The sequence below is a fragment of the Perca flavescens genome, chromosome 23 (genome assembly GCF_004354835.1).
Source record: "Perca flavescens isolate YP-PL-M2 chromosome 23, PFLA_1.0, whole genome shotgun sequence".
In the NCBI taxonomy this organism is placed as follows: Eukaryota; Metazoa; Chordata; class Actinopteri; order Perciformes; family Percidae; genus Perca; species Perca flavescens.
In genome coordinates this window covers 9,605,386-9,629,922 of record NC_041353.1, presented here as the reverse complement: position 1 = coordinate 9,629,922, position 24,537 = coordinate 9,605,386, and the positions used below count along the sequence as shown (strand labels likewise).

The window sequence follows — 24,537 nt, the reverse complement described above, 5'->3', positions numbered from 1 at the left end:
TACAAACATCAGACAAATGTGAAGTAAAAACAAAACTTTCTCTAAAAATGTGATCAATTGAAAAGTACGAAATTGCATGGATCACAACTTGTAGAATTCAGTGGTTATGTTTGGTATAAGTAATTTAATAAACTAAATTTAAGCATGTTAATTAGACATTTTTCATAGACAAGCAATTTAAAACAACCGTACTGTAGAATCACTTGACATTTACTTCACTGACAGAACTGTACAACTAAGCTATTGAAATTAAACATAAAGTAGTTTAATATTAATAATTCAAAACCCTTTAAGGATTTTCACACAGACTAAAAGATTGAGCTCTTTTTAGATCCAGAAAATATCTTGACGAATTATAAATATCAATACTCAAGACAACGACAAAATGTTTTTCCAATAAATTCATTTATTATGTTGTGGGACAACATTTACAAACCTTGCTGTCCAAGTACAGCTGTTGCACCGTTTTGACAACAGCATGCCCTGAAAATATGGCAAAACGTCACCTTTCTCACTATTATTAAAGACAAGAATATTCATCTTACTCTCGTGCTGCAGTTAAAGGCATCAAATTGATTTTTTTCAATGATTTCCTCAATACATAGGCAATTAAGGAATTTGGAGCCTGCAAAATTGAAAAGACTGCAATTCAAGCTTACAAAACACTTGATGATCCAAACATATGTATTAAAGCTATCCATTCATATCATAGCTCCTAAGGGGAAATTAACAATTATGCACATATTTGTTGATTCATTCAATGAGTATGGCCCTCTGTGATGGGGGAAAATAATCATATTTACAAATATATCAAAATAACAGATTTAAGGGATATTTGCCATAAAACATTCAATTACTATACAAACTGATTCTCAGTCACAGCATTCTAACAAGAGTAGAACAAAAAGCACTTGTGGCATCATAAATTAACAATCATCAATTTTCAACTACATATCATCTGATATCGATGCTTAATTTGTTCGACTACGTTTCATCCAAGCTATTTACATGCATGTATGCAAGCCATACTTGGCTGTGGTTTTATTGCTATAAATTGTAATATATTTTCAAAAAAAACAAAACAACAACAAACACTTACATATTCTCCCATAACTTGACATTTACCAAGTGAGAGAATTAAAACATGGAGATTCAAGTGAGATAAACGTTTGTGAAAAAAATTCAGTGTTCGAAAAATAACCCATATTGTAGGACAATCTACAATCAACAGAAAGTCGAGAGATCTGTGTGAGAAGGTTGAGGACAGTTTAAGGGGTTAATGGGTCAATGCTTGCAAAAACCCAACATTAGCAAACGTGAACAATCAAGAAGTGAGGAAATACAATCAGTGAATATACATTCAATTGCAGTCACTAGAGGAACCGACTCACTGAACTAAATGAAGGCTACGTCAGAATAAGGGTCTAAGGAGCTTTATCATTCCTTATAAAATAACCACAACAGTTCATGAACTGAATGGAAAAACAGAACCCTGAAAAGGAATGACAGAACAATGTTAGCACTAATTTAAATCAGGTTAAATCTGACACAATAATGTCAACATAAGGGCTCGCATTGTCCAAAATAAATCTAAAAATTAACATACATGAACTGGTTTCTAAAAAAAAAGGCAGAAATGGTTTCAAACCTAAAATAGATTATGGTTATAAAAAGGGTCATCTCCCTTAATTAATCCATAGTGGCTTGCATATTTAGGCTGCATGTGTCATCCCAGTGTTTTGTTTTAACAATATATAAATTCACACATACATTTCATCCAATATATACTTGAAAGGCTATTATTTTTTTTGTAACAGCATAAATGGGATTCTAAGTAACATATCATACACTGACAGCAATTTTTCTCCTGCGATCTTCTTCGCCTGGAATCATCTGGAAACTTGTGGTTTATTTCCATCTTTGTACTGTCAATCTGTGGAAAGCAACATTTCAAGTGGTCCTTTAGTAATCTGCAACTTCTCTTTTCCGGCCTTCTCCAACACCAGTCCAGTCTTCGCCAACAGGGAGAAAAGGGTTAAAAATATCGTTTCCAGCCGCACTGTCATTTCGCAACACACCACTTTCTTCACATTTATTCATTTGTGATAATTAATTACTGGATGTCTTCCACATAGTTAGCAGGATAGAGGCCTGTTTTTCCATCTTTGAGCCGGCCTTTGCACCAACCCTGATCATCTTCTTCACCAATTTTGGTGAACTCATCGCCTGGAGGAAGAAAAAGGAAGGGATTTATTTTTATTTTTTTTATTCCAGAAACCTATCTGACAGAAAAAAAACAAAAACATTTTGTTGTTTTCGTAGTATCCATGTTTTTCAGCCTTTCACACCATTCCCGCTATGTACCTGCTTTAAAGGTAAGCTCATCCTGCTCCTGGCCTTCATAGTCATAGAGGGCTTTGACAGGCACAGATATGACGGGAGAAGCCGGCTCATCTTCGAATGGATTCCCATCACCGTTGGAGGAGAAAGGGTTACCACCTGTGTCTTCATCTGACCAGTCTGGAGTCTTCTCCGTACTGCTGGCACTGGATGGACAGACAAATAGCCACTTAGAAAATGTATTTTCTTGTTCATCTCCGGGCCTTAGGCATCAACGGGACATTCCAGCATGCCAGGGGTAAGCAGGAACGAAAGTTCAAAGTTAGAAAAAGCGAGAAAAATAAATATAACACCAAGTCAAGTTATGTCAACACACACATAAAGCCCAAAGTGCATTTTCAAATCCGGACAGCTTTGTGATTCATCTGAAAACATTGAATAAATCAGTGCAAAACATGCTAACTTATGGCATCAAGGCTACCGAGCAAGCGTTTGGTTGCATGACAAATGATTCAAAAGTCTCTTTGGTTGTCACTTTCAGATCAAGAGCTTCAAGTTAGAGTGCACACAATGCTGAGGGAAAGCAATGCAACAAAACAACATGACCACATTTCAAAAGACACGTGACAAATACAGAAACATGAGACCAAGCAGGACAAATCATGGTTGTGAACGAATGATTGGAGCTTAACCTGAACGGCCAACAGAGGGAGCCACCTAAACACCAGAGAGAACTTTGCTCTGACAGTTATAAGTTGAAAAACAATAAACGCACACCAGCAGCACATAGATAAAGACTTACAGTCAGACCTTTTCAGTATATTTTATTGCAAATCTACTCTTGACACTGGTTTACCTGCTTTTTTGTTAATTTACGGCATCAAAAATGCAGTATGATGGTTGCCCAAAGGTTGAATTTACATATTTGTATCTTAATTGTTCTTTGCTACATTTGTATTTGTATGTACACAATTCTTTTGATGTTATACAGCATGTTCATTGTACTGAAAACTGATATAAACAACCTATATACATATGTATTAGTTTCAATATTCAGATCTGACTGTAAGACATTCCCCATAACAGACATGCGCCCCCATGCGCATGACATTTAATGTTCTGCAAGACAGGGCTCTGTTAGGAGTGAAGGACAGACACAAATTGGCTTTGTGTGCCATTCCAGGGACCATGCAGAGCAACACAAACAACCTGCCACCTGAGGGAGGAGAGAGGGATGTAAGAAAGAAAGGATCAAAGTAACCGAGACAAAGAAGGAGCGCGAAAGAGACGCGCCACGAACGGCGATCCATGACAAAAGATAGAAAAAAGAAAAAGGCGGGGATGTTGTGGGTGGCGGAGTGTTTTTCTTCTGTTCACCAACGTTTTTATTTCCTCTTTTTTAACACTGATGTGGTTGACTGTGGTCGGCTGCTCCAAGGCCATCTCCATCTCCTCCTCCCCATCATCTTCGTCATCTTCATCAAAGGGGTTTGAGCCCACTGGCGCTGTGTTAGTGGGCACAGCCAGGCTGACAACATGGGACACAGTGAGAGATCGGTTGTTGACATGCACACACACACACACACACACACACACACACACACACACACACACACACACAAAGATACATCTGTGACGTACATGACCTGCTGTGGACAGACTTACAAATGTAAGCATACCCGGCTAACGAGTTTGTGACTTAATTGTGGCTTTGTTTCACAAGATAGATGACCTAGTAAATATTGTATAACAGGGGTTGCATATTAAACTGGGCCTACAATAATGTGTAGGGCGGCCTAAAGCCTTTAGAAATACCTTTTTTACATAGAATAGTAAGCTATTAATTGTTGGCATGACTTTATAAATCATCTTTTAATGTTAAACATACATGTGGCACAGTGAATCCTTGGGATTAACTGTATCTGTGGATGGCTATTTTAGTGACTACCTTACTTATGGGCCAGTAAGCCTATCATCAGTGGAGATTTATATTGGCTAATAATACATTGGATTCATGTTAAGACATTTCAATTTGGAGGCCCCCCTGCAGTGACTGTGAGGACCCCCTAGGGGTCAGGGCCCCCTGTTGAAGATCCCGGTTGTATAATAAGGCTGAGTAACATCAAGACGATACAACTGTGTTTCAGACTAAACAGATAGAAAAGACACCACAACAACAATTTGACTTGTTTTGGCTTGAGTGCTTCCACTCACACAGGCGATGGTCATCATAATAAATACAAATCTATAAAAACATCAATAAGACACTTTCTGAGTGACACATCAAACACTTGATTGTCAGCTCTGGGTTTGTGTAGGTACAAAAGCGTTCAGCAGGAGTCACATGAGGGTGGTTTACTTCCTACAATTGTCACTTTCTGCATCAAGGCACAAACCTTGCAACAGCCTGTATCAGAGGAAACATAGGGGTTCTACTCCCCGTTTACAGACTTATTGGACCGTGAACAGCAGTAGTTATATCAGTTGGCCCTCGAGAGTGTGAAGTGGAGAAATGTGAACGCCTTTGTTTGCATAGTCATGCCATGCTCTCTGAGTTGAGCCTGATGAGTTGTTACACCAAACAGTGCTCTACTGAGACTCTGGCACAATGTAACTGTTGATGGTTTTAGTCAACAAACAAACCTGACCTTATAACTATGAACCAATCAAAGAGCTTGTATTACTGTCTTATTCGGTGGGTGTTAAAACCATGTTCACTCAAGCTTCAGACAATCGAAAAAAAGAGCAAATAAGTGATACGGCTTTCCGATGCTGATTAAAAAAAAAAAAAAAAACTACTAAAAATACAATCAAAATAAGGCACCAACCTTCACAGGTGAAGTCTTTGTTTGGCCCTCAGTGCTCTGTGACTATAGAAAGATAATCTTAATTGTTTCAGATTTAACCTAGCCATACCCTATACATAAACAAGACCCACCAGTTACGCCCAAAGATGTAGGAAATGACAGGAAAACAATGTGCTGTAAATGCAGGATGGGGGAGAGGCAGTCCACATTCCCAAGTTCAGGGGTCAAATGCTTTCCATGCCTGACATTCCCTTTGTTGACTCCCATACACACTTCTCTAATGCTCTCATGATTTCGGCATGTACGCACTATTTCCTACTGATGTCTGAATAAGGGGAGATTTGCCAGAACACAGGACAGGATAATCACGACTAGCCTCACTTAAAATTCTGAACAATAGATATGACACACATAGCAACTTCTACTATTAGCCCAACGATGCAAAACTGTAATTAGCTTTTTCACCGAGATGACGGATAAGAAGTTTTTATCTTAATCAGATCAGTTTGTTGTCATTTCCATTTAACCACTGTTATGTCCTTGTTGCTGTTGCCACAACACCAGAGACAAATATGTCTGCAGGGAACAACTAAGTTCTTATCTCATCTTGTCTTAAAAAGATTACACCATGCTATTAGAAACTACCAATCAAACATGAAGTGTCTCTAAACCAGTCCAAACCAGTGACAAACCATGTTTATCAGTCTTATTATTTTGTCTCAAACAAGTTTGTGAATTATACTTTTTCTGTCATAAAAAAAACATGTTATTTAGCTGAACTTTCATTTAATATTTCCTTTTAATTTTTATGTTTATCACAAACTTGCTCAATCCAGGTTTGTCTTGAATACTAATCTGGCCTTCTTTAAACTTCCCAGTACCAATATTCATGCCATAAAAGGGCTCCATGTGTGTGAGTAATATTTTTCCATCTTACTTTTTTGGATTGCTTTCAACTATGTACCAGCCGACTCGAGTCTCGTGGGGATGAATTCTTTCCCAACAAACTGTAACAAAATGTTTACGGTTGCCATAGAAACGGCGGGACAACTAGACGTCACTCCCGGAGCTTCCCCTATGTAGCATTTTACAAGCACTCCTTAAGAGGAAGACAACAGGTGCGGTGCGCTCGATTTCATCTGATGTGGGGAGTTTGGATGAGGAAGTCAGAGAGTGAGTAAGAGTGTGTGTTTGTGCTCAGTTTTCTGTGTGTTTATTAGAGACAGTAAAAGTGAGTCAGTGAGCGACCAGATGTCTACCTGCTGCTCGTCTTGGCAGGCTGAACTGGCTGATCTGACCCAGTTTGACTGATGCCCGTCAGTGTGACGCCCTCTGATGGCTTCTTCTTCTCTCGTCTGCTGAGGGTCCGGTTCAGGTCTATGGACCAGTCCTGGTAGGCACATACACGCAGACACACATTAGAGTCAAGTATTACATCTACAACTGTGCCAAACTTGGCCAAATGATTGGTTGAGCTTGGTCCAAAACATGCCTTCACCGCTAGTAGTGGGAGAACAAGTCACAGGCATGTGCACAGCAATATACACACACACACTTCAACACAGTCCAGAAATCTGTGAGACATTTCGCAGGCCGTGACACTGACTCTGGATTACGAATCTGTACGTGCATGTGTGTTTATACAGTCCAGTGCAGGCCTGATAAGATGAGAGACACAACCATGTACAGTATCCATCACCTGTTGAAAGAAACCGAGCACCAAGGAGTCTCCCCTCCACCAGAGGCTGACCAGAGAGAGTGGAGCAAAAGAGAGACCATAACAGCAAAACAGTTGTTTTTTGTTTGGTATACAGATATAGTTACAATTTTGTTAAATTCCTGGACTTTTAGTTTCATTAGAGATTTCTAGTATCGATCACGACATGGCAGCATGGTATCAATCTTGTGTTGGAGCTAGATGTCTCAAATAAATGATCAAACTTAAGACCGCAATCGTAATGTCCCTCTATAGTAGAAATGATATATTACACTAGTAAGTGTGAGCTCTGAGATTTACAAAGTCCTTGTATGACCCCTCTGATGTCTCAGGCCTCTCAAGATCAAAAAGGACTTTCTGTCTGGCTCATGTCCTCTGAGACTCTGTGGCATTGCTGAGCCACGGTAGCTTCATGTGACATACTGCAGGGTTAGCATGGACAGAATAATGAGTGGAAGGGCCAAGAATCTTGAATACAAGACACAAACACAGCCACCTCAAACACACACACATAAATAGAAGCAGTAAGGAGTGAGAGTGTTATTGGAAAAAAAGATCTCCCATTACAGCTGTTGTGAAAAAGAACAGCCCTCCCATGCAGAACTCACTACAATGGACCTTCTCTTAAAGGAGCGAGGGTGGGACCAGTCCAAAGTCTGTCAGACGTGGGGAAAGGGAAGTAGGTGAGGAAAAGGGTTAATGTGGACAACACAGTCTAATTCTAAAGCTGTGGAGTATACACTGTAAGCTGCAGATATGTTAGTTTGTGAATGTACTGTAGCAATGACTTACACCAGAAAATGATTGTAGGGACTGCTAACATAACCGACGACATGAACTACAGAGCCGGTCGCTTGCAGAATAATCAAAATCTGAGTGTGTTGTGTTGTTTATGACATGTATTATTCATTCAAGTTTCTCTTAGATATCTAATAGGTTGTGTCTCACTCGTTTCTGTTGTGGGTCTGTGTATTTTGTCACAGAAAAGATTTATTCCCTTCTTAAAAAGCCTTCCAAAAACCCAGCATTACTCAGAAAGAAAAACAGCCTGGTAATGATGGAAGTAGAACAAGAAGCCCAATTGTAACCGCTATGCCTGCAAGAGCCCTCAAAACTATAAATTGTAGCATTGCGAGCACATGCAGCTTTTCACCTCCTGTTGGGAAGATGACAAACTAGATTCCTCATTGCCTCTGTGACCGCTGAGGAAAGATTTACTTCCACACCTGCTGCCAAACAGCACACGTCAATGGCAAGAACGACACTAGACATTAACCTCTGCTTGGGCTATGTGTAACATTGTAAAAAGCTATTGCAATGCTGCCCTTGACGTTTTTTTTCAGCACAACTATTTGTCCATTCCCAATGTCCTCTTTACTGATGGTTCCCACAGTTGGGCCTGGGAGAGCATCAGTGGGTCTTTAGGAGATACTAGTATCTCAAGATAAGTAAGGACTGTAATTCATTCATAATTACCTCACTAAATTATTAGTCTTCAAGTCAGGAACAATAAAAATCATTCCATAAGAGTAAATACAGTGAGGGACCATGACCTATGGATCGGTGACACAAAAACCTTTTGGGAACCCATTAAGAGCCAGTCTGGATGGTTCTCCTCCATTCCTCCTCTATCAAACATTTAGCCTTCATTCTCTTTTTTTTAAAGATTTTTTTTGGGGCTTTTCCCTTTATTTGAAAGTGGATTGATATGAAAGGGGGAGAGAGATGGGGGATGACACGCAGCAAAGTGCAGCAGGTCGGATTCGAACCCTGCGCCACTGCAGGACTCAGATTGGGGCATGGGGCGAACGCTATTACTGGGTGAGCTAGAGGCCGTCCCTTCATTGTCTTTTTTTGTTAGTTTAAATCAAGGCTGTAGTACCTCAAACTGGGGCCAATTCATTGGCATGCCGGGGCCGTGATTGGACCGGAACCATTTCAGGTCCTCTTCAGCATCAGTAGCAGAGACTGTGTCTTCCAGCGTGTGGTAGATTGTCTGGAATCTATGGAGACAATATTGTACATCATTTTCTAGGTGATAGCTAAAATCTCAAGCATCTTTCTCAGCACTATTCATCAGCTGCAACAGCTATATTTATGTATTCAGATGTTAAATGGCCAGTCGGACCAATGATTGGAAAAGAGCTACCCATGTGACTGTTCTGTGTCTGACCTGGGATTGGATGAGAGATCCAGGTGCTGTTTAACCTCCAGCAATAGCTCTCTGAAGAAGCGGATTCGTTTGTCTTCAAACTGCTGCCACTGCTCAAACACCTGCTCCATGTTCTCCATGTACTGAGGGGTCAACTTGTCGAGTTCTTCCAGGGATTTGTCATAGCGTTCTTTAGTCTGGGAGAAAGGGAGGAATGAAGTGACAATTAAAACATATTAAAAAACATGAATATGAACTTGCACATGGAAATGTACTTGATGATGTACTTGAGTATCTAGACCTCTACCAGTGCTGATGTAATTTTTTCTTTTAGCAGAGCTTACTCGAGTTATAATTAACTGGTCCAAAACACTCAGAGCCTGAGTTTTAACTGTAATCCACCTCAAGATTAGCCTAGACATCTAAACACACCCTAGCAGCAGCAAATGAAATTTGCAGCCAGGGGGTCTAGCAACTCTCCGTTGGCTTGCGAGCTGGAAAAAGTCGGTGGGCGGGCTTAACATAATGACCCTGCTACTTGAAAACAAAAGGAAATGGCTGCTGCTGCTGGCGAACAACGGTCGTTCGAATCGGCTTTGGCAGCGACTCTGGAAGACTTGGAGTTGAGTGAGAAAAGAACGGCACTGAAATCATTCTTAAAAAAGGACGATGTGTTCAGAGTTTTGCCGACTGGATACGGCAAAAGTTTAATTGATCAACTAGTGTTGCTTTGGTTGGTTGTAGCGCTACCCTATTGCGTGCAGAGGGAATTTGAAAGACAACCGTTTATCCCGCCCCTCGGATTGAGCCCTGCCAATGGTGAGTTCCCAGACCCAACATGAAAGACCCCACATCTTGAAAAATACCAGTTAACAAAACCAACAAACTCTACGGCTACCAAAGAATAAAGGGGATTTAGCTCTTCCAGCCCAATTAAAGCCTTTAACAGGTTGGTGTAGACTTTACTTTAAAGCTAGATGGAAGGAAACTAAGCAAGCATTGGGAAAACAAATACCGTTAGAAACCTTTCTAGAAAGAAAACCCCACAATCTTGACACCCCACCTAGTCTTTTTCCAAAGGAAGTCCTACCTTCTGCACCTCCTGCTGACACTTCTCCACCTTTTCCTGGAGCTTCTTTTGGACTTCGGGGTTGTTGTTGCTCTCCAGTTTGCTGTTGGTCTCCCTGCTGGCTGCCAGCTTCTCTTCTTTACAGGCAGAGTGGTAAGACTTCTTCATCGTCTCCATCTGTGGATTCAACCAATAAAATAAAATGCAGGCCATAGTGCCAGTCTTGTATGGTAACGTAGAACAAACTAAGTGTGGAGGGGTAGAAAGAGCTATCAAAGTTTGGTGTCTGACACAGGAAGTTATTATTTTTGTGAATTAAGTTATTGGACAGTTGCTAAAAGTTTTAAATTTTTAATCCAATAATGACAATAACATCTTTACTCAAGATCATTGTTGTAGAGCCAGCTTTTCCAAAAATGTGCATGCATGTGGCTGCCTCTGTCATTTTGAGGAAAGTCTTTTGATTTGATTCTCTCTTTGACAGTAAAGTTGATAAAACTTCTTCACTTCTGTTCTGTGTGTAAAAGCCTGACTAAATGTGTGTCATTCGGCATTTTAGGAATCATTACAACTAATTTCCTACTCCAAGAAGCTTGGCAATTTGAGGCCCCTACACATAAATGTTGGGATAAATGAATAACACTTCATATACAGAACCAACTCACCGTGGAAACACTAATAATGCCTGATAAGCAGGGCTGTAATGATATGCGATATGAAACCGAAAGCGCGACACTCAGATCCACGAACCTGTGTCGGGCTGTGAGTAGGCAGAATCGCGACACACCCCTTCCAACTCCCAGAGTTACCCTTCCCGTCCCGATCACAAGATCACATCGCAAGTTGCGTTTTAAGCTCCTCTGTTTTTCTGCTTTTGGAGAGCTACGTGACACATGAGAACCTTCCGGACAGGTGAAATGAGACTCCGTTTCCTGTGCTTTCTTTTGGAAGGCTGACTGCCAAAAATCGCACCTTACTAGCCAATTAATTAGCCCGAGTTAAACACTAGCTATCAGTAAACAGAAGGTAGTGGCTGGTGGCTGGTGTGTGCGCCAGTGTTTATGCGTTTGTGTGTCGGCCCGCCCCTTCATTTGGCGACAGCGGGTGTTAATTTCGGACCCTGCACAGTACTATGAAACAGTAGCCATTTAATTTACTTTGTAAATGTACGAGAACTTGATTGAAGAACAATTTTCAACATGCTCGAATCATCTCCACAATGGAGTTTAGTTATGTTTGTTTTTCAACATTATGTTGTTACAAAGAAAACAGAAGTGTTATAGATTTGGCTATTTATTTCTTTTACTTAGGTACTGTATATTGTTAATAATCTTGTTAATGAAAATCTTCTTTTTTTTCTCAAAATCTCTTTTTTTCCTCTTCTCCTCATAACAAGAGAACAGCAGCCTTTCCTCCTCCCTAAATTGACAGTTGTGTGTCAATCCACTTAAACCCACGAAGGCTTAGGACTATGTGTCAAATATTTATCCAGTTCGGCATATATGTGTCTATTATTGACATGCTGCCCATGTCAGTTACTCATTTTCTAGACCAATTCATTAGCCTAATTTCCTCTCTGCCCTCTACTCCCTTTCGCCTGTCTGTCTGGCCAATCAATACATCACTAGGGCTACAAAACTGTATTGTTCTGTCCTTGCTCAATGACAAGGCCAGGATGTGACAACCCCCTGGTGACATCACACACACCACACACAGGAAATGGGGGCAAGGAGCCTGGAGGTTGCAAAATGTTCAATGGCTTTGAACATAAAAATACTTGGATGTGCACGTTCTAACATGTGTGCGCAGAATCCGAAAGGAATGTGTGCACTGGCGAGTAAACAGGCTGCTGAAATGAAAGCAGTAGGAGGAAATGCATTGACCTGATTTTGAACTAAGACATGCTAGTCTCCGTGTTTCCTTCCCATCTACTGACAGTCAAAAAACTACAGGATGCAAATACTGGCTGCTAACCTTGGCACACTGTGGTTGTGTTTGGCAATAGATTCTTATTCAATATCAGGAGGTTGTAAGTGTGGTTCTGCTCTGTTGTGTTGAGTAAGCAGGTAGTCATGGAGGGAAAACAATAGTCAGTAATGTGTAATCATGTGAACTGGAGGGGAAAATTGATAGTTATGGCTGTAATCAGTGACTTGCTTGTGGCAACTGCTTATAGTTTAAAACACATTCAGTGGGGAATTACTTTAAAAGGTGCTACCACTATACTACACACCATACTATTTTAGTATCCTGTTTGAAATCCACACCTCTTTGAGTTTCTTTGCCCAGGGTTTCTGAGCCTTGCGGAAGCCGTCATCAGCCTCTTTAGTCTCTTTGAAGCCGCCGATCATCTGTTTATGGTATGAATCTCTCTGCCAGTTCTTCAGTTTCTCATAGTCTTCTCCCATCAGTGCTGATTTCACATCCATGTGGAGCTCGCTCACCTTCTCCGCCTCGGTGCACAGAGCAGACCACGCCTGCTCTAACGAACCATACTGAGGGCCTGAGGGAAGAGTTATTTACCTGTTAGTGACTGTGAACGTCATGCTTTCAGGGATAATGGGAAAATTCTTCTGTTTTTCCAATGATGCCAATGCATTAATGTCATAATATTATTGCCCGGCCCTAAGAAAGCAAATTACACAATCGCTGGGACTTTTTTCCTACTGGATTCTGGAAATGAAAACAAATAAGAGTTTTATTTTTTATATATTCCTACCTTTTTCTATGAGTTGCCGCCAGCGCTTCCCCCATTCTGTGAGCTGCTGTGCGTAGGACTTTTCAATACGAGCACGCTCATGAAGACAGCTCATCAGATCATTACACAGTCGGTTACCATCGTCTACCCGTTTCACTGCTCGTTTGTAGTTACCAACCTAAGAACCAGCAACAGACAGAGAAAACAGTAAGATAGTTGAAAAGGAGCTTGAACATGTTAGTCATATGGATCGCACTAGATTTCCATGGGGCACTGCTCTCTGAGGGGAGTTAATTTATTACTATACTACTAACTGGATTCATTTTAATTTCGTCAGATGTAAACATCATCTCAACACAGTTTTCAGCAACACAAAAATCACTAGGTCTAAAGTGTAAAGGAATTCATGCGTCTCACCTCCCAGAAGCTATCACTGGAAACATCGGTCATGGAGTCATCGTAGGAGCCCGACATCGCTGCTGCCCTAAGTTACACTCAGTGCGTAGGGCCTGGAAAAACATAAAAAGCAAAACAAGTGTCAATGAATGAATGTGATTAAAACTCCCTCTTAGTTCACTTGTTACCAATCCCTAATACTACAAACAGACATTTATATAAGGATACAAGCTAAAAAAAAGAAATCATTCATCATGTGTAGATGCCGTGTTTTAAAAATGGGAACACCTGCCAAACTATAATGCCAAATAACCAGTGTGTTTTTTTCCCTATATTCCCCCGCTGCCTGTGGTTAGTTCACCTCTGTAATAGCAGGCTCTATAGTGAACGAAAGGCTAACGTGCTGAAGGATTCAGTGTTTTTAGCTGAGCTGGACCAGAGAATATTCAGTTAAAATAGATCAGTGATTTCATTTTGCCCTCATTGTTGTTCACGTTTGCTGGAGGTGATGTAATGTAGAGTTTTATGTGGATTGAGCACTAAGCTGGACTTAAAATAGCCTTTTAAATGCTACATTGCTTGTAAGGAAATTACCGGAGAAACAGGCGAACCAGCTTTAAAAGTGACATGCTTTCCAATAAGTGCTGTGCGGCAGATCCAATTCATGCCAATGTGAAGAGTGGCTCACGTGGATTACGAAAAGTAACTGATTAATATTTAAAGAAATATGCCAAACTAAGAATGAAATTTGGTGTGGTAGTAGCACACTTGCAAACATGTATTGTATTATTTAACTTTTTACAGGGTAAGCTTCTCAAATACAGCCTGGAATGAGCCAAGATTAGACACAGTTGGCTTATTAAATGTATACAAAAAAAGAGGAAGGGAAACGTTCTTTAAACGAAACCAACAGCTGAAGGACAACATTGAGAGCCAACATTATCAATCTGTCACAACAACATACCTCAGTCACTGATAAGAGTCAATACTGTGACTAAGAAAAGGAATAGTTCAGAGAGGAGTAATACTGAGAGAAATGGAAGGGGAAGGGGAGTGAAAGAAAGTGTGTGATCTGGTTTCATAATCTAGGCAGCAGGTGGTTGTTTTCATCTATTTCTATAACCTCCCAACCCCAACAACAAACTGAAACCCCAGTGGTTGCTGCCGGCACACAGAGTCTAAACTATATCCTGTGTGTGTGTGTGTGTGTGTGTGTGTGTGTGTGTGTGTGTGTGTGTTTGTTATTTTGAGAGAGAAAAAGAAACTGTCAAGAAGCACACAGCGGGCAGCTTCCGTTTCCTTTAGACGAGACGGGTACCACAGACAGTCCTCTGTTACTCTCCTCTCCCCCTCTTCTCTCCTCACGGCCATCAATTCAAACTCAACAACAGGATCTCTTTATTCAGCCCCCCCCATCCTCTTCCTCTCCTTCCTTCTTCATCAGCCTGGAGCGTCTTCTCTCTCTCTCTACAGCCTGACTGGCCCCGTTCAGATCAAGTATCTTGTAACCATATTCAGATCGTGGTTATGCACAGCTGAGACAGACTGCAGTGGACACCTGGCATCAGAACTGGTCTAAAATGCATCTCAAGTGACCACTCAAGATTGGACTTTACTTTCCAGCTCACATTCAATTTCACCTCTGAGAAAACGGCAACCACTGCGAGGAGGGAAAACAACTGAATTCAATACTAGTGATGGACATCGGTTATTATTTTTCACAATTAAAAGAGACTAAATGATTGATTCACTGATTGAAGAATGATTGATAAATTATTTGACAACGACATGATTGATTGAGAAATGAATTGATGACAAAAATAACCACTGGTTGCAGCCCTAGAGCTCAGCCATGCAGCAAGTTGTTGTAAGAAAAAAAACTAGGTGTTTCCTAGTAAATGTACAGTTCAAAAGGCTAGTAATCCCTTTAGAGAGGCTTTTGTGTTTTGACAGAAAAATAGCATAACATATTCTGTTTTATAGAGATTTACTCCTCGACACAGCGACCGCAGGTTCGACTCTGACCTGCGGCCCTTTGCTGCATGTCTCTCTCCCCTTTCATGTCTTCAGCTGTCCTGTCAAAATAAAGGCTGAAAATGCCCAAAAAAAATCTTTAAAAAGAAACACAACAGAAACAAAAGGTTTTCAAGAACAATATAAAAAACGTATAAACAAAAAATAATAAATCTGCAGTCTATAAAATGACCTATAATGATATTTAATGAATAAAAAGAGAGCCTTTTTCTATGACTTTTTAGACTAGTCTGATTCAAACATCAACATTATCTACCATAATACCCATCTCTAATCTGGAGCTGTCCACTTGTGATCGTATCACAAGAGATGCATTTTAGTGCCGAGAGTGAGCGCAGGGCCTCTTTCAGTTGAGCGAGACAGCGAGAGGATGACGGCTGGTGCTTAGTGTCTGTGTGCATGTGTGTTGGCCAATGGTCAGTGGCCCGTGGCCTCGGGTGCAGGACTTGGACAGAGGCTAGTATTGTGGTCTGCTAGCTGGCGAACAATCCTCCCTTTAACTGTGTTTGTAGTTTACAATCCGGTCAGTCAAACAACCAACCAACCACACACACACACACACACAACCACACACACACACACACACAACCACACACACACACCACACACACACACACACACACACACACACACACACACACAATCTAGAGAAAGAAATCATTTTAAAGTGGATGTGAAAGCAAAGTAGGAAACGCAAAAGTTAGTTCATAAGATTTTATCACTTAACTGTAATTATTGTAGTCTTGAAGACAAGAAAAAAACAGTAACATTTAAGCTACATCACAAATGTGTAGCAATCCGTCAATACTATTCTACTAGGCTCTTTTTATTATTACATATTTAGAGCTGAAACAATTAGTGAGTTAATCGAAAATTGATTTGCAGCTACTTTGATAATTGGTTTCCAGCATTTTCAAGCAAAAATGCCCAAAATTTCACTGACTCCAGCTCTTCAAATGCAAGGGTGTGCTGTATTTCTTTGCAATATATGACAATTAACTGAATACTTTTTTTTTTGGGGCTGGTGGTGGACAAAACACGAAATTTAAAGATGTCCCCTTGGGCTCTGGGACATTGTGCTGGGCATTTTTCCGCTATCGTCTTACATACAGAAAATGTACAGAGAATTTTAAATGATTAATCAAGAATATAACTGGAAGATTGTTAGTTGCAACCCTAACATTATCAAGGTATATAATATAATAAAGTATTATTATCATCGTTCTAATATATTGATACATCTCCCAGCTCTACTTGAATGTATTCTGTCAGATTTGAATTAATCTTGAATTCTAGAACTTCGGCCACGCACACACACAACATTTAGTTGCTTTAAACCCTCACAAGCATTATAATATCAATATGAATGTGCTGTGTGGAGTCACAGATAACAATCTCAGTTTAATGCTGCATGAGTGTGTGTATAGATAGACAATGGAAGGCTTTTTCTCAGCAATAAAATAAATAAATAAATCAAATCAATCAATCACACACTGTCCAGCCCAGTCTTGTCACTGCTGCATTTTTCTACCAGCTGTCCATATTCTTCATTCACCAATCACTGCTGCAGCACAAGAGAGGGACACATGGAACGGACCACAAATATCCACTCTAAACATGGCAACAAGTCCTCTGACATCAAACGCTGCAGAGTACAAATTCCCACTGAAAGCATGACCACAGCAACATAAAAGAGGTACTTTAGCATCTTTAGTATCTGTGTTCCTTTTTTTGGCACACACCAGAATCAAATATCACATTGCTTTTGACTTTTAACCTTGATATCAAGAATGTGATAATACTTTTAGAAGATATTTACAGGACGGCGATGTAGATCAACTAGATGTAAAATAACGTAGCCATGAATACATTGAACATTTAAACTATATCATGAAAACCCATGTTGTCTAGTCTCATAAAATGATCCTGTACAGTATCATTCAGCTTTTCATCAAGGCATATGTTTTGTAGTCCTTAGATATAGATGTGGTTTTCTAATCAAGTGACTTAAAACACAAGAACTAATGACCTTTAATTGCCAAAATGTCCTAAGCCACAACAATGTATTGGGAATTCCTTTGTCACAAAAGCTATTTCCGTGGCCTAATTCAATCAACAGCAAACAGGAACAACCATCTGCACACCCTTGGCTCTGTAGGACATGTGTTGGGACTGTGTTGAACAATTGAACGCAGCTTGACCCACAACTGTAAACAATACTGTTGACTAAGGCCAGGTCTGAAGTCCTGTGTGTGCTGGTATGCACGACCAAAAGCACACGGGAATGAGGACAATTTGTTAAGGATGCAAAATGGAGAAATTACCATCTCTAAATGTGAAGAGACAAACACATAAAACAACTTTCTTGCTACAAATGCATGATTTCATCATAGTAGCAGAAACTTGAACACGGGTTCTTAGATTACCGGCTTAGTGATTACGCAATCAAACATAACAGAGATATCCACTAAAGTATGATAAGTAAATGCACTGAGCATGCTGGAATTTGGTTGCTGACGACAGCCTTAAGGTAGAAGTGAACAAATGCATTCCTTAATGCTACCATGCCTAAACTGAACCTCGGCATGTTAATCAACTTCCCGCACTGCCACCACTCATCTAACCAATTTTACAAAGTTGTATCCAAATATTGGTATTTTGTTGATTTGTGAATGATTCAGAGCGACAGCTGCATGGGACCAGCTGCAATCTAAATGGCGGAGGAGAGGCAGAAAGTGAGAAAGCAAAAGCAAGAGACCATGTGTGTTATTAAAAGCACATGAAAGCTTCCAGTAATATGCTGTTGGAAATGAAATGCCAATGCCCTTGGGGGTATTGGAGATAGATGAATATGACGTAAGCAAATATGCAAAATGTTGGAAAGATGCTGGGGCAAAAACAGAGCATATTCTTTTCCACAAAAAAAAAAAAAAAAAAAAAAACAGCAGACTGTCTATTCACCCTGTGTTTATTTTCAGAGTGCTCTGTGGGTTGTCACACAGAAACAGTGTCATGAATGGGGCTGAGGAGCAGGAAACAACAGGATATACACAGACAGAAATGAGAGCATACACAACTGACAGGCACATGCATACCTGCCCCGAAGCTGTGAGTGTTTATGCTAGTGGGTAAAAAAACATAATGAGAGCGTCAAGAAACTAACCAGAGTGGAATTTTATCACAGACTGCACACAGACTTCATGAATTTCTTTTTTTAAAGCACATGTCACACATAAGGATGTGAGAGGTTGCGTTAAACTGTAGTGATTGAAGCAGGTCACTTCAGAACAAACTCTTATCAACAGAATATAGCAGCAAGGACATTGGCAGATGAATGTCACGCAATCTCAATATTTCGTTCTGCCTCAATCTGGCCTGTATCAGTAACTGCTGGAGAGGGAAAATGTGTGTACAGTAAGTGGATCTACACTGAGGGTTGCTGTGTCATATTTAAGATTTGACTGGCCGCCGGTGTTAGCCAGTCTGCTGATTTTCAACTGTAGTCCTAGGTAACTAGAATTCAGTTTCCTGTTAAGTATTGCGACCTCCAAGACTTGTCTGCATGATTGTCAATGTAAGCAAGCAGCAACACTTCTTACAGGTTTTGTCTGAATGAGAACGCGTGACTTACTTTGCATGGGTTTTAAATACAGGAACTGATATCTCCCATTCTTTCCAGCTGTTATGGTTTAGGAGAAACCCTATTCATTTGCTGACAATTACAGCTGAAAAGATTAGTCAATTAATTGATTAGCCTAGTCAAGCTATTTGCAGTTAGTCATCATCTCCAGGTAGGGAATGAGTCCTTACCCCAAGTGAAGGAGTTCAAGTACCTTGGGTTTTTGTTCGCGAGTGAGGGGACAATGGAGCGGGAGATTGGTCGGAGAATCGGCGCAGCGGGTGCGGTATTGCATTCAATCTATCGCACCGTTGTGACGAAAAGAGAGCTTAGCCAGAAGGCAAAGCTCTCGATCTACCGGTCAGTTTTCGTTCCTACCCTCACCTATGGTCATGAAGGCTGGGTCATGACCGAAAGAACGAGATCCAGGGTACAAGCGGCTGAAATGGGTTTCCTCAGGAGGGTGGCTGGCGTCTCCCTTAGAGATAGGGTGAGAAGCTCAGTCATCCGTGAGGAGCTCGGAGTAGAGCCGCTGCTCTTTGCGTCGAAGGAGCCAGTTGAGGTGGTTCGGGCATCTGGTAAGGATGCCCCCTGGGCGCCTCCCTAGGGAGGTGTTGCAGGCACGTCCAGCTGGGAGGAGGCCTCGGGGAAGACCCAGGACTAGGTGGAGGGATTATATCTCCAACCTGGCCTGGGAACGCCTCGGGATCCCCCAGTCGGAGCTGGTTAATGTTGCTCGGGAAAGGGAAGTTTGGGGTCCCCTGCTGGAGCTGCTCCCCCCGCGACCCGACACCGGATAAGCGGACGAAGATGGATGGATGGATGGACAATCATACAAGTCGTTTTTCAAGTAAAAATACATTTCCTTGTTCATTTTCTTTGTCTTATGTAATAGTAGTAGATGGCTGCAACTAAGGATTATTTTCAGTATGGATGGTCAAATCAGCAAATACTGAAAAACATTTGTTGAGGTCTTAAAATGTCTTGTTCTGTCCAACCAACGGCCCAAACCCCAAACCATTTTTGCTTAGAACGATTAATCGATTAATCATTTCAGCTCTCAAGTTCTCTTAAGTTCTCTAATTTAGGAATTGTAATCAGCCTTTTTCGGTACTTTCTGACATTTTATAGACCAAATAATGAATCCAAAAAATAATCCTGAAATGAATCCATAATGAAAATAACTTTTAGTTGTAGCGCTGCTGACCATTATTTGATTAAAAAAAAAAAAAAAAAAAAAAAGACCGTAACATTCAACTCACTAAAATCATCAGTACACATGCTAATCATGGGGATGGAGTGTGATTAGGCCCTTTGCAAAATAACAAGCAAGCTTAAAAAAAAAATACTCCTGCATGGGCTGCGCTCTACTTTGCCAATGCCTTAATGTCTTAATCACATGAAAATTGCTTATCTAAGCAGGAGTGATTTTTTGTTAGTTTCCATTTCCTTCCTTTGTTGCATAAAATGCCGGCAATATCTTGTAAGCAGGGAGAGCAGCTGAGCTGATCTTTCCCTTCAATATTGCGGTTTCACAGCAGGACATTGCTAAATCCCGACTGGGCTTTGAGAGAAAAATATAATCATTCCTTTGCTTCTTTTTACTCTTGTTGCACACACGCTTGAAGGTCAAAAGTTTCCATGGCAATGGCAGGTCATGACCTTGATTTTCTTTCCCTGTCAGTCATTCACCTCTGCCCCGCTTCCTCATGTGAGCTCAACAGCTGCAGGAGACTGCTGATCTCACAGGAGTATGGCCTTTTAAATGTGGAGCCTCTCCATTACTCACTCCCACCAATCTAGCCTTTATAGAGAGATCACTGACAGAGCTTCATACTGTGGTTAAAGGTCCTATGACATGCTGCTTTTTGGATGCTTTTATATAGGCCTTAGTGCTACCCTAATACTGTATCTGAAGTCTCTTTCCCGAAATTCAGCCTTGGTGCAGAATTACAGCCACTAGAGCCAGTCCAACAATAAGATTTGCTTAGGATGTGCCATTTCTGTCTGTAGCTTTAAATGCTAAAAAAGCTCTTTATCGAGATGAATTGTAGATGAGAATTTGTTGTTTGTGTGTGGTGTGTGTGTATGTGCATGTGTGTATGTGTATATACATATATGTATGTGTATATGTGTGTATATGTATATATATTTGTATTCATGTATTCCTCCGAATGATTTGTATATGCGACAGGAATATGTTTGTTAAATAAGTAAATACGTGGTGTCCTGTAATGTCTAACTAACTAACTAACTAGCTATTGAGGAGGAGAGAAGGGGGGGCAAGGTGGAGAGTGGGGGTGTGGCCTTGACCAACTGCCACTTTGCTTGTTTGAAAGCCATGATGTCTCTCTCTCATGGGTGGGCCAAATTCTCTGGGCGGGCAAAGCAGAGAAAGGGGAGGTAACCTTGCTCCTTATGACATCATAAGGAGCAGATTCCAAATCGGCCCATCTGAGCTTTCATTTTCTCAAAGGCAGAGCAGGATACCCAGGGCTCGGTTTACACCTATCACCATTTCTAGCCACTGGGGGACCATAGGCAGGCTGGGGGAACTCATATTAAATGTTAAAAAACCTCATCAAATGAAATGTTCATGCCATGGGACCTTTAAAGGAACACGCCGACTTATTGGGAATTTAGCTTACTCACCGTAACCCCAAGAGTTAGCCAAGTCGATACATACCCTTCTCATCTCCGTGCGTGCTGTAATGCTGTCTGACGGCTCCAGCGGCATCAGGCCAGCACAGAACATGCAGGTGAATGGTTCCAGTAATCCTACTGCTCCGAATAAGCGACAAAATAACGCCAACATATTCCTATTTACATGTTGTGATTTATAGAGTCACAGCGTGTACAAAAAACAACGTAACATGAGACACAGCCGTCTTCTAACTGTAAACAAACCGGGAACTATATTCTCAGGCGGAAGAATATAGTACTTGGGCGGAGTGATATGCTCGCAGCAAGCCTGTCTGAGAATATAGTTCCCGGTTTGTTTACTGTTAGAAGATGGCTGTGTCTCATGATACCTTGTTTTTTGTACACGCTGTGACTCTACAAATCACAACACGTAAATAGGAACATGTTGGCGTTATTTTGTCACTTTTGTCACAATTTGGAGCAGTAGGCTAGTTGGAACCAGATACCTGCAGGATCTATGCTAGGCTAAGCTAATGTTGGAACCGTCAGACAGCGTTACAGCATGCACGGAGATGAGAAGGGTATGTATCAACTTGTCTTACTCCGGGGGTTACGGTGAATAAGCTTAATTCCCAATAAGTCGGCGTGTTCCTTTAAGAGGTTCTGAAACACCAGACAATGAAACCGTTGGTCCATCAACACCAGGTCAACTGTAGCCTCAACATAACTGACCAGTTAGCCTGCTCAAAAAACCCTTGCTCCATGGTCAGGGAGAAACAATGGCATTTGTTCCACACTTTCAGGCATTTTCCACTGGACATGCCGGCAGCAAAGAGGAACATAGTGGAGGGAAATTCAGTATGACCTGACAGGGAAAGGGGGGATCCTGACATCACCGACGAGCTAATTCTGCACCTTTTCCTGTGGAAGCCCCTGTCCTGCAGGCAGTCTCATGTGATGCATTTAAAGCTGCAGACCTTTCATGAAAGTGCCATGAACAAAAGTCATCTGCTAACCCTGTGACCTTTTATGGTGTATTCTATACTGCATGTGTGCACATTAGCAATTATATATATATATAAAATTTTAGAGTGGAAACCAGTGATTATTTAACATTTTTGCTTAAGAAATGACTTTGACATTCAATCAATTATCAAAATATTTGCAGTTTAACCACATGTTGATCGACTAATCTGTAATAGCACGTTTAGCAAGTTTGGCGTTCAGATCTATGACTAAGTTAGTGTAAAAAACTTTCTATTCTTGGATTCTTGCTTTGGTGAGAGTAGTAAATGTCCACTCATACTGACAGGCTACATGATTACATTATTTGATTAAGCTGGACAATAGCTTATATCCCTTTAACTGCTTCATGCTTGCTCTTGGTGAATACACCAATAAAGATCCCTCTAAATGGAGAGCAGTGCCTTCAGCCTAAATTGAAATACCCATTCTAAGTTTAGCTCAGTTCTGTGACGGAGCCATTAGTTCACATGGCCCCCCAGAAAAAAAAAGGAACCAGACCTTTCACTACTGCTTTACCCTGGCAACACTGCACACATCCAACAAACATAGATACCAACCAATCCCCCTTGCTGTCACTAGGCATGTCTAAATACTCAGCTGCATGACTGTTATGACTGATAACTTCCACTGATTCACGACAATATCATGAGTACAGTATGTCCTGTTTGTCATGCTCAGAAATAGGTTGTAAGCTTTCTGCTTCACATGATTAATAACCTTGTGTTGACAAAGATTTTACTGTAAATTATCATAATAGTACAGCCACCAACACCCTACGTAACTTTAATGTGCAGTACAGGATTTAGGACTTAAATTGGGAGGTTATGGAAACCCATTTTTGGCAGTCTGAGGAAAAAAAGATCCTATAAGTCATTATAATGACAAACCTCAAAATAATGACCTAGTATCTCAAAATAATGACTTGGTATCTTAAAGTAATACGTTTGTATCTGAAAATAAAAGCTTAGTATCTCAAAACAATGAAGTAGCCTAGCATCTCAAAAGAATGACTCGGTATATGAATAGATTTCTCGAAATATATTAAGTGAATATTTTGAGATACTGACTCATTATTTCAAGATACTGACTCATTATAAAGACTTAGAGGATTTTATTTGCATCACATTGGCTGAAATGGGCTTCCATAGGGAGCTAGCTGGCACTGCGCAATTTAAAACACAGCCTGGACTGAACACCAAGCATGGGAAACGGGCAGCCTCCAGGAACTAAGCCATCTCTCTCCACAGAAAATGCCAACATTATGTAATGTTGTAAGTTAAGCATGCAGGATGATATGACATGGACCGGTTATCTTTACTGGCGAAACCTGCCCCGCCCTTCACCACTCCAGGCAATGAAACACTAGTCTCTCCCTGAGAAAACTAGTAAGCTGGGGTAAAACATCTTGAGACAACTAACGTTACACGAATTAACCTGGTTAATAACAACCAAAAGTCCGACATAAATTACAGTGGCATTTTGTAAACTAGCTACTAACGTTACGACCAAACAGTGCTAACGTTAGCTTTATAAGTCTTTGGACTTTCGATAACAGTTACCCTGAAATACCCAACTCAACGTTACTACAACCGTGAGACAGTCAATGGTAAACTAGTTAACGTTTAACTTTTATTTTATACCTTATTACACACCTGAGATCGCTAAAGTACTACCGATATTGTAGCTTTTACTAAATTAAATCATTTAAAGTTTTTACGACAGCTATCAACCTCCTCCCATCGGGAAGTAACGTTAACTAACTTTAACGTTAGCTCCTTAGCTCAAATGTTAACAGTTGGAGAATTAGCCACAGCCCCTCCAGTAAAAAGTTAAAAGGTACAACGTAAAAGTCTAAGCTTAAGCTTACCTGGCACGGGTTTATTCCTCTTGACGGTGTAGTTTTAATTGAACAGTTAATTATTTTGGTGGTGCCAATTTACAAATCTTTTAGACCGTTTCTTTGCTCAGCAGCGGCACCATCGATCGACTATCTGACACAACCGTCAGTTACAGTGTGACAGTACGGCACGGAACAT

At 40.7% G+C, this 24,537-nt stretch overlaps 1 protein-coding gene across 4 annotated transcripts; it reads right to left on the bottom strand.

The window, feature by feature from the left end:
* Positions 1-383: 383 nt before the first annotated feature.
* Positions 384-24,536, bottom strand: pacsin2 (protein kinase C and casein kinase substrate in neurons 2). 4 transcript variants are annotated; one of them, XM_028570456.1, is made up of 12 exons: positions 24,369-24,536; positions 13,201-13,292; positions 12,805-12,961; positions 12,353-12,588; positions 10,107-10,262; positions 9,038-9,213; positions 8,747-8,867; positions 7,473-7,520; positions 6,407-6,537; positions 3,722-3,868; positions 2,365-2,546; positions 384-2,226 (listed from the first exon to the last, which is right to left on the bottom strand). In XM_028570456.1, exons 2-12 carry the CDS (start codon positions 13,255-13,257, stop codon positions 2,114-2,116), a joined length of 1,524 nt encoding a protein of 507 aa, XP_028426257.1. In that variant the 5' UTR covers positions 13,258-13,292; positions 24,369-24,536; the 3' UTR covers positions 384-2,113. The 4 variants fall into 4 exon arrangements, with proteins under 4 accessions (XP_028426257.1, XP_028426259.1, XP_028426258.1 ...); XM_028570458.1 differs by lacking the exon at positions 3,722-3,868; XM_028570457.1 differs by lacking the exon at positions 7,473-7,520.
* Between the last annotated feature and the right edge of the window lies 1 nt (position 24,537).

What these genes read in the sequence shown, in the direction of transcription:
- pacsin2 (XM_028570456.1), bottom strand. Translation starts at nt 13,257, where the DNA reads ATGTCGGGCTCCTACGATGACTCCATGACCGATGTTTCCAGTGATAGC. An exon ending in CCAGTGATAGCTTCTGGGAG is followed by an intron (nt 12,962 to 13,200) that starts GTGAGACGCATG and finishes GCTGGTTCTTAG; the next exon opens with GTTGGTAACTACAAACGAGC. An exon ending in TGAGCTTACCTTTAAAGCAG is followed by an intron (nt 2,227 to 2,364) that starts GTACATAGCGGG and finishes TTCTTCCTCCAG; the next exon opens with GCGATGAGTTCACCAAAATT.